We start from the raw sequence: 10,357 nt of genomic DNA, 5'->3' as shown, positions 1-10,357 counted from the left end.
CTTGCCCTTGTTTTCAAGCTTCCTATAGCTAAAAGTCAAAAGAAAATTTTGACATGAGGAGGAATATCTCTTTCAGAGATTAATTGACATTTACTTTTAATCTAGACCTTGTATTACAATCAATTTTCTATCTTTTGGATTAAATCTTAAACCATTAAGAGATTGGTGATTGGTGCTACGCAGCCCGAGTGGAATGTATTAATGCAACAAAACCGATTTCCATTATTAGCTATAGTACAAACTGACCATGCATTACATGCAAGAATTTTATTCACCAGAACATACATAAAGTAGAAAATTAAGATTCAGCGGGTAGTGCGTAGCTATCCATATCACATAATTAATAGCAAATTAAGCAAACTAATTAATCTTCGTAGCTTATTTCATGAGAAGCGACGGTTGTTCTGGTCTCTAAAGTTTTGCGTTTCTTATGAGCTTCGGATGGTAGTTTCACATCTTTTGCCAACCCTAGAGCTTCAAGAAATCTTATGACGTACCAAGTCACGTCAATCTGCCACCATTCGAGGCCTTGTCGAGCCGAGTATTCGAAAGCGTGGTGGTTGTTGTGCCATCCTTCTCCAAGTACAAGCAATCCTAACCACCTAATTAAAGAGTTAAACATGAAGATACATGTGCAGTGAATCACAAATCTAAAAATATTAATGAACCGTGATTACTTAATTAAAGACCCTTAATTATGTTCTTACTACGTACCAAAGGTTCTTAGATAGATCACCGGTATTCCATGCTTGATACCCCCATGTGTGGCCAGCCGAATTTACTAGCAGAGTGCTGTGGAAAACAATTACCATCCTCACTCCCTGATGAAATTATTTAATCACTTAGTTTAATTAATATAAGAACTTCTTAATGAAATTGCAACAAACGATTTCTTAATGATAAATATTTCTTTTGGTCGAAAATAAAAAAAAATATATAAAAAAATATGATCTCACGAACCATTCCCCAAACGATGAAGGGAAACCCACCAAGGACATATAGAATTCCTCCAAGAATAAATGAGTGTAAAAAGAACGTATGATGAAGAAACCTATAGAATGGCTGCCTTTTCAAATCTTCAACATTTTTCAGTCCTCCATACTGCAAATTATTTATTTAATAAATTAACTTTGCAAATATATGTAAAGGGTAAAAGAAAAATGTGCATGTACGTAATACTATATAAAACGTTTGGTGTATGCATTTGTAAATTAATTACATACTCTTCTGAAGCGCGTATTGCTATCCAAAATCCATCCCATGTGACTAAACCAAAAACCCTTTAGAGGGCTATGAGCATCTTTCTCTGTATCTGTATACTGGTGGTGGTAACGGTGTGTGCTCACCCAATCAATTGGACTTCCCTGGAAAAACCAGAGTTAAGTTGTTACGTATCAATTTAGAAACCCTATATATACAACTCATGAAAACTTTCATAGTAATATGTGACATAGTTAATTTGAAGTAGGCCAGGTTAAACCAAAAGTAAATATGTGAACTTGATCCTCATTCAAAAAATGGGATTTTCATGAAGGGAAGTAGCAAAATTGGCACACAGCTGCACATAAAACCTCGAAAATAAATTAATGTGTACGTGTTGTAGCTAAGCCATAGGCTGGTAGGTACCTGAGCTGAAAGAACAGCGATATAGGCAAACAAGTACTCGAGAAACTTGGGAAGCCTGAAACTCCTGTGCGCAAGGTTTCTGTGGTAAGACAGAGTTATTCCCAAGCCGGTGGCATAACCGAGAGCCAGCATGAGGAAAAACACAGACCAGTTGAAATGAAATGGCGCAAATAAACAAAGAACATGGATCGACACAAACATCGCTGCTGTGACTAGGTCAAGTAAATTCCAATTCCTCCCTGAGAAATATGCACAAGGCGTATTGAGAATGGCCACCCAGATTCCCAGAAGCCCCATATCTGACTCTGATAAGCTCAACTCTCGCTCAACTGTACTACTGCACCAGTAGTTGCCTCTGCATGAGAAGCATGTGGGGAACTGACCATTATTTATGCTGGTGAGCCAAGTGAAAAGAGTTAAATAATTTATACTGGTGAGCCAAGTGACCATTTTTATACTGGTGACCATTATTTATATTGGTGAGCCAAGTGAAAAGAGTTAAATAATTTCAGTACCTGTCAGGCCATGGTACGTACGGTTTGGAAAACTTTTATCACCTGTTACATATTTTAATATTTATGCATGTGTTAACTTCTTACTTCCATGCCCAATGATATATAAGTAGGGAAAATAGTCTCTAAGGCACCCGAATTTTTCTTTCTTATCATAACTTTTGGTATCTGAATTTTAAAAAATATCAATACAGTACCTAAGATTCTTTGCCCGACCGAAGATTGGTATATATGGCCGTTAGCTCCGTTACGGAGGTTGCCAGGAGGCAATTTTTGAAGAGCATTTTCGTCTTTTTATGCCTTAATTTTTCCCCCCTCTGTCTCTCCCTAGCTATGTTCTTCTTTCTTCCTCTTTCTGGATCAAATACTGCACTGAATCGTGGCTTTCAAACTCATTCCACCTATAATCATATCATCGCAGCCAAGCTAGCTTTAGAGAACATGTATTATGATTTTTGTTCCCCCCCCCCCCCCCCTGATTTACTTAATTAATGTGTTATTTAACTTGCTTATTTTGAGTCTTCTTTTTGCTTTTACTGATCTGCAATGGAGAATATTGCATACTCTCTGCTTTTAATTGTTTAGGTTTAATTGTTCCCATTTACAGATCAATTGAATTTGCATTCCTAATCCGGTGCTCTAAACTCAAGATATTGGGAACAACTAGCTTCTGGAGAGCAAGTTCTTAATATGAAAGGTTGCAAACTACTGGAGAGCCTCCCTGAAATTGAGGCCGAAACCATGGAACATTTGGAGGATATATATCTAGAGTATTGCGAAAACCTTAAAACTCTTCCAAGCAGCATATATCAGTTGAAGCATCTGCAACAACTAGTGGTCAGAGGCTATCCAAAACTTCTTACATTTCCAATGTCAGCGACAACATCCACCATTTCGGATCATTAGAGTGATACATTAAAATTAGAAATTTAGGGATTTAAACGACACAAATACAAATCGTGCCAAATTAGAGAGAACTAAAGAAAAAGGAGAAAACTTGGCGAACTTGGCAAATAAAAGAAATGCATAGAAAGATGGGATTGCGATAAAGCATCGACCTTGGCGAAATTGGGGTTGTTACCGCCATTGTTGTCCATCAACCCAACATTTGAAACCTTGTAATTAAGTGGCTCAGAAGAACTAGGCACAAAATCCATTTTTCCCATTACCACCATTGAAACCAGAATCACCGAAAAACCATAAATTGGAACCCTAACCTTGATTGAAGATGCTCAGACCCCCTTTAAAATTCCCAACCAAAAATTCCTCAAAGTCCCAATTCCTCGAACAATCCCTTAAGCTAATCAACAATTGCGGGTACATCATCACCTCATCAAGATTCATCAGAAGCCACCGTCTTGCGTCTTCTCCTCCACTCCCAAAGAGGACGATGACAACAAAGAAGATGGGCTAACAGAGGAGGCGTCTTCCCCTATCGGATCATCGTCGTTTTGGGGCTTGTTGTCCATAGACTCTTCTTCTTCTTCTTCTTCATGTTCTTGTAGTTCAAGCTTTGGGCTTTCGGGTTGAAGGTGACAGGACTAGAGAGAGAGATGGTTGTTCAAGTAAATCCAGAATATGTGTCTAGTCCAAACTCTAGGTTACTTGACCTAGTTGTAATAAGGTTAGGAATTAGAGATATTCTCGGAGATATTCATAGATATCTGATTAATTGTACGACGATTATCTTTCCTTGTACAACTCTAATTCTATGTCTTGTAATCCTCTATATAAAGATGCCTCTATTATCAATGAAAGCACACATCAATTCTCTCCTAATTTCAGTTTTCCTTAAACACGTTATCAGCACAATGCCCTAACCCTAAAACCTAATAGCCAAAACCCTAAATCTGAATACAATACCTTGACACCCTTCCGGCCACTGCCACACATCTTGAAGACCGCAATCCTAGGAGTTAAGAACCGGCGGTGCCACCTCAAGAACCGGCCTGAAACCTATTGAATCGGCCACCGAAAGCTCCAAACCACCCGCAACAAATACTCCACCGGTTCACCACCTTCCAGACCTCTAATTGCTACAACATTTTTCCAGTAGTAGCACCTCAATCCAAGAGTGCAGGAACTGGAAAAATTTTCACCTGAACAGGCCTAAAAAGAGGTGAACCGGCCACCTAAGCATCTGCACCCTTGAACCGACAGAAGAAGAAAAGAAGAAAAAAGAAGGACAAGCCCAGAAGAAGTCAAAGCCTAAAGGTCAACGACCCAGAAGGAGTCAAAGGCCACTACCAATGACCCATTGACATCAGATCTGCCACGTCAGCAACTCGGTCAATGACTTCCAGCGACTTTTCCGGCAATTTTTAGGTGACTTTTCTAGCAATTTTTTCAGGCCAAATTTTCCGACGACCTATTTCGAGGTAATCTTTACTAAAAGTTCCCGTTTTTGAAGTTTTTATTTATTTTCTCTTCTTTTTCTTGGGGACTTGCAACCTCCCTTCTTCTACCCCCCTTTCTTCATCATAGGGGATACCTAATTAAGCCGAACTGTGGGGGTTCGTGCTCACTCTAAGCTTGGAGCACGTGGAGATCTCCAAACTTAGAGTTTGTAGAGAATTTATGATCGATCACTTACATCATTGTTTCGATCTAATCCAATATCTCTTGGAACCGGATTTCTTGGAAGCAACTACGCTCAGAAATTCTATTGTTTTCGTGGTAGCCTTTTACGCTCTGAAACTAACCCATTTTCTTATTCTCTTTTAGGATGAGTAACCTGAACAAATTAGACTTTGCTCCATTGGGAACAATTGGCTCTGGATATCACAAGTGGGTTCGTGATATTCGCCAGCATCTCAAGGCCGATGGAATCCTGGATATGATTCTCAAGCCTAGCCAGGACGTGCTAATTGTTAAGCAAGCTCAAGCTTTGGAAGCAAATAGAGCAGCCTTAGAGGCAAATAAGGTGAAAGCCATCATCCTAACGACTCATCATATGGATGATTCGCTCCAGTACGAGTATATAAATGAAGAATACCCCAAAAGGTTGTGGATCTCACTCAAAGAAAGATTTGGTAACGTTAGTGAATCCATGCTCTTGAACTAGAAGGGAGATGGCATAGCCTCTGCTTCAATGATTTCAATTCAGTTATTGACTATAACTCGAAAGCACTTCACATTAAATCCTTAATGGAATTCTGTGGTAAAGAGATCACAGATGCGACGTTGATTGAGAAGACTCTCTCTACATTCCCCGTCTCTGCATTGATGGTTGCTAAGAACTATCGAATCGATGTTACTGCAGGATGGATCACAAGGTTTCATGAGCTTATTGGAGCTATGACTGTCGCTGAAAAGCATGACAACATCCTTGTGAAGAACTATAATTTGAGATCCGTGGAAACAGAGCATATTCCGGAATCCAATTATAGTCACGCCCCTAAGAAAGGGAGCCAAGAGCAAAACCCTAATCTTAGGGATATTTCTAGACATTCTGGTCCATATAATCGCTCTACTTGGGAAGGTCACGGCCAAAATAAGCGAACACGGAACTAAAGAGGTCAACGTGGAAAGAGAGAGGGAGGCAACGCCTCTGGCCATGTTGGTGGCGCCACCAACACTAAGAGCCATCTAAATGACACTTTCAAAGCGCCGCAATCAATGGAGTTTGAGCAAAGAGATGTATGTTCTCGATGTGGAGTATCCGGTCATTGGGCACATATTTGTAGAGCTCCTGAAGAAATTGTCACCGCCTACAAAGCATATTGTGAAGCAAAAGAAGCTCACGATGTGGAACAAGAAGATCAAGATGATGATCTAGAGTGAAGGATTAAAGACTACAAATTTGGCTGGGATCAATAGATCGCCAATTCTATTTAAGTCTTTATTTTTCCAAGAGATGTAATAGGCAATTGCCATATATTTTGGTAGTAAACGCCAATCGTTTAGTCTTTCTTCAAAGAAGGCTTACCCAAAGTAAGTGTGCTATCTAGGAAGGTTCTGAGAGTGGTACTTAAGAGTGCCTTGCTCCACCGACATCTCTCTACTCATCTGGTCACATTTATTTTGGAATTATCGAAAGAAGTTAGACGACTATCATTGTTTTGCATTAACTAGCATTTTGCATTAGATTTTCTTTGGTCAAAGAGACAATGATGTAACTCCGTTGGCTTATGAACAAAATTTTGAGTTCTTTTCATTATGACTCCATTTTGATTATGAGCATATGACTTTGTGACTACGATGGCTGGGCCATCAGTATTAATTCAAGGACATGGAATAGCCCAAGTTCCCCTTGTCAAATAGCACCTTGATTACTGTCATAGAAACTCTCTACGCTCCTAGGGCAAATCGCCACTATGAATAGCCAACGGATTCCATGCGAAAACGCATGTAGAGAACAGAAATGTGTTCCTTTGCAATACCTCTAACGATTGCGAACAAAGGCGCATCTTAGAGAATTTTATGTGTTTCTCTAGTGGACTCTATGTCACTATTCGAGCTATTAAATCCAATGAAGTTATGAGAGAAGATCTCTTGGATTTAGACACATATTGGCTTTGTCACGACAGGATAGGTCATCCTAGTCATGATATGATGATCCGTCTACTAAAGACTTCACATGGACATCCTTTCTCTCGAGCGAAACGAAGCATGAATCAAAAGTTGATTCTTGGACTAAGTGTGACCGATACTGCTGCCTAGGGCACCTCCTTCGTCCACCACCAGCCTAGGGCTGGCGCAATCCCTACCTATGACGCCATGGATGGCGTCCATCATGATGATGCTGCAATCGCCAACTTGCTTCAAATAGCGTTTCAGATGCTCATGCCCAACCAAAATCCTCATTGGTTGCTTCTAAAGCCTCTCGCTCGTTTTACAAAGCCTGTTCCTTAAGAAAATTAGGACTGAAACCGTCCTATGCAAAGGATATAAAAATACTCATTATGTTCTTACATAGAATCTGAGGGGATTCTGTGGACTAGTTCCACCAACTTGCGGACATTTAAATATCTCATAATATTGGTTGACACGCAAACACACTGGTCACGTGTTGTGCTATTGTCCACTTGTAATGCTGCTTATGCTACACTCCTAGCACATATCATACAACAATAGGCTCACTCCCCGGATCATCCTATTCCATCAATTGGACTTGACGATGCTAGAGAGTTTACATCGAAGACTTTTGATGGTTATTGTATTGGGACAGATGTTGGACATTATATGAACACACCCAAATGGTCTCGCAGAAACGACTATAATGGTAGTCCGGACATTGGTAATGCACACCAATCTCCTTATATCCGCTTCGGGTAATGCAATATCGCATGCAGCTATGCTAATTCATCTACGACCCACTGCCACTCAATCTACCTCTATGTTACAGCTAGTGACTGGGTAAAAGTATTTTGCGCTTACGCATATTTTAGTGCGCCATTTATGTGCCAATTGTGCCACCACAGAGCACTATGATGGGTCCTTACAGACGAATAGGTAGCTACGTTGGATTTGAGACTCTAACTGTTATGTCCCGAACCTAAATTTATCGGTTTACTAGTCATTTGGACGGTAAACGACAACTACTTTCACTTTTTACTTTGTTTCGATACATTTAGTGGCCCTAAAAGTTGACTTTTTGTTCGAGTCTAAATTTGAGAAAATGTTCTTCATGAAAGTTGTAGAGGATGTTAAATCGAGCGCGTGCATATGTGGTACGTAAAAATCGGAGTTCGTATGCGAAAGTTATGGCCTAAAATGTAGAACTTACTGTTCACAATAACTTTCTATATATATATATATATATATATACATATATATATAGAACGTTACTGTGGTGGATTTCCATTTCTGGAAACCTACCCCGACTTTCTCTCTCTTCCTCTCCCTCTTTCCCCCGCTCCGGCCTCACTCCTTCTCCCCTTCGTTTTGCCTCCGTCCGGCGACCAAACGCCGAACCCCAGCGGCGTTCAACTCATCTCCTTCCCCCTTCACGCCTGTGGTCGTGGGTCGTCTTGATTTGGCCGAAAAAGTGAGATATCGAGCTTAGAATATTACTGTAGCAGATCGAAGTTTCCGACGATTACTTCCGATTCCGGCCATCTCCGGCCATCACGCCAGGTCAAATAGAAGTGCCTGGAGCCAGTGATCACTTTCCCTCAAGCTACTAGCTCCAATTCACAGTGAAGAGGAAGAATCAAAGAAAAACCCGATTCTAGGGTTTTGAAATTTCTAGAAAATTTTCACCTGCCAAATTGGAATTTGTTGTAGTTGAGAAAAATGTTGGGTTTGTTGAGTGGGTGGTGCTTCAAAATTTTGGTGGTCATCGGAGGTGGTTACCGGTGGAGCGTGAACCCCACACGCCACCACTGTAGGTCCCGCGTGGAGGCGTGTAGGGCTGCTTTTTAAATTTAATTTTTAGCCTATTAAATCCTATAAATATGTAGAGCTTATATATGAGGTTTGGTGAAGATTGGGGAAGTTTTCAATCGATTATAAATCCCTGGAAATTTAGAATTTTGTTATCGATTTACGAGAATCCGACCGGCGGATTTCTCTCGAATTTACTTTAAAATTTGTAAATCGACAAATAGAAATTATTGATGAAGTTTGGATGGAATCCTAAGTGAATTGAAGGAGTTGGGGTTAGAGGAAACGTGTAGAATTTCGACATATAATTATCGTAAATTTAGATTTCCGTCCTGTAATTATTTATTTACGAGCGTTATATTATACAGGACTTGAGGAGGAAACACACAGGGAAACTTCGAATGAACGGCAAGCATAGCCGTATACTGTGAGTGGACTTTTGTTTTAAATGTTGATGCATGTGTTGTTTCTTGAATTAATGCTTTATTTAATTATCATAATATTTTGTCGAGCATATTATTTTTAGTTTCGGATATTATTTGGTTTTGGAATATATATATATATATATATATATATTTGAAATATTGATCGGATTTTCCATCATGATTTTAGAACGAGAGTTTTCTACGCTTGAATTTGAATTTACGATTTATATTGATTTTTTTCCGACAAATTATTTTCCGAGGTAGTTCCGGAATTATATATATTATATTTCTATTCATCGATTTGAGATTTTTAAAAGATTTTCGAAATGGGATTTCGATGGAGCTATCTTTCTTATTTACTCATAGACTTTCGGTTTTGGCATTGGGAATGCCTTATAGATGAGTGTGGATTTAGTTTTGTTTCTGAGTTACGATTTATAATTTGATCTCGCCTATTTGTTATGATTTTAAGAATATTTTGGCGTGCGGGGCCACGTCATTGGAATATACTTATTTTTCTCTCGTGAGATATTGGGGAAGCTTTATTGGATTTATGGATTTACAGGTTTTCGATTGTTTTTCTCACCATACCCGGGTCATTCGGATTGTATCTCCTCCTCACTTACTTTGTGTTTGTGAGTGATAGTCGAGGATTGTCCTCCTCACGTGAGTGGTAGTCGAGGTTATTAGTTCTCCTCCTCACACAATCTATGTGTGAGTGGCAGTTGAGGGTAGGTAGAGCCTAAGGGGCTCCTTTACCCATATGGTGATATTTCTTCCCCATATCCTATTATTTCTGGGCTAGCGGGGTCTAGTCCGATGATACGATACTCAGCGGGATTGATTTACAGTTTCTAGTTTTCTGATTTTAAGAAATAAAATTTTACAAACGTTGCATGCATCGAGATTTTATAAATTTAAATAAGTGGGAAAGTATTCAAGTTTGCTTCATTTAAATCATCTTAATTATTTATTTTTCTCCACTTACACTAACGTGTTTTTCAATACTTTTCCCCTGGGCCCTTCGATTTCAAATGCTCAGTTTGCAGGCTAGATTAGTTAAGGTCGGGCGTACATGGAGTTGAGACATAGTTGTTACTGCTTCTGCATTGTAGGATTTATCGATCATTTATCCTCTTTACTTTTTATTCTATTACACCTGTTTTAGAATTGCTCTGATAACCGTGGAATTATTGTTTTTAAGTTGAGATTTGTGTAATGTGAATTGGAAGAGGTTGTGATTTGGGGAGCAGGGTGGCTCCAAGAGAATAAGGATGGATGGTTTAGAAGTTCAAATATCTTTCTACGGGTTTTGAGTAGTCCATTTTTAGGGGAAGTTCCGCCAAATTTTTGGTAGAATTTCTTCTAAGGTGGGTCCCACAGGGCCACTCCCGATTTCAGGGTGAAATCTGGGGCGGGTCCTGTCACCAACAATTGTTCGCCACTTAATGCCCTTGCAAGGCGATC

At 39.5% G+C, this 10,357-nt stretch overlaps 1 protein-coding gene across 1 annotated transcript; it reads right to left on the bottom strand.

Moving 5' to 3' along the window:
- Positions 1–347: 347 nt before the first annotated feature.
- Positions 348–1,923, bottom strand: LOC112201519 (palmitoyl-monogalactosyldiacylglycerol delta-7 desaturase, chloroplastic). Its single transcript, XM_024342411.2, has 5 exons — positions 1,627–1,923; positions 1,224–1,364; positions 961–1,101; positions 715–821; positions 348–602 (listed from the first exon to the last, which is right to left on the bottom strand). The coding sequence occupies exons 1-5, from the start codon at positions 1,921–1,923 to the stop codon at positions 365–367; spliced, it is 924 nt and encodes a 307-aa protein (XP_024198179.1). The 3' UTR covers positions 348–364.
- Between the last annotated feature and the right edge of the window lie 8,434 nt (positions 1,924–10,357).

Source organism: Rosa chinensis, chromosome 5 (assembly GCF_002994745.2).
Source record: "Rosa chinensis cultivar Old Blush chromosome 5, RchiOBHm-V2, whole genome shotgun sequence".
Lineage (NCBI taxonomy): Eukaryota > Viridiplantae > Streptophyta > Magnoliopsida > Rosales > Rosaceae > Rosa > Rosa chinensis.
Note: the sequence above shows the minus strand (reverse complement) of the source record. Positions and strands in the feature narration are given on the sequence as shown.

Coding starts and splice junctions, on each gene's coding strand:
- LOC112201519 (XM_024342411.2), bottom strand. CDS start 1,923: ATGGGGCTTCTGGGAATCTGGGTGGCCATTCTCAATACGCCTTGTGCA. Junction 1,365..1,626: donor TCGCTGTTCTTTCAGCTCAG/GTACCTACCAGC, acceptor TGGTTTTTCCAG/GGAAGTCCAATTGATTGGGT. Junction 603..714: donor GATCTATCTAAGAACCTTTG/GTACGTAGTAAG, acceptor CTCTTTAATTAG/GTGGTTAGGATTGCTTGTAC.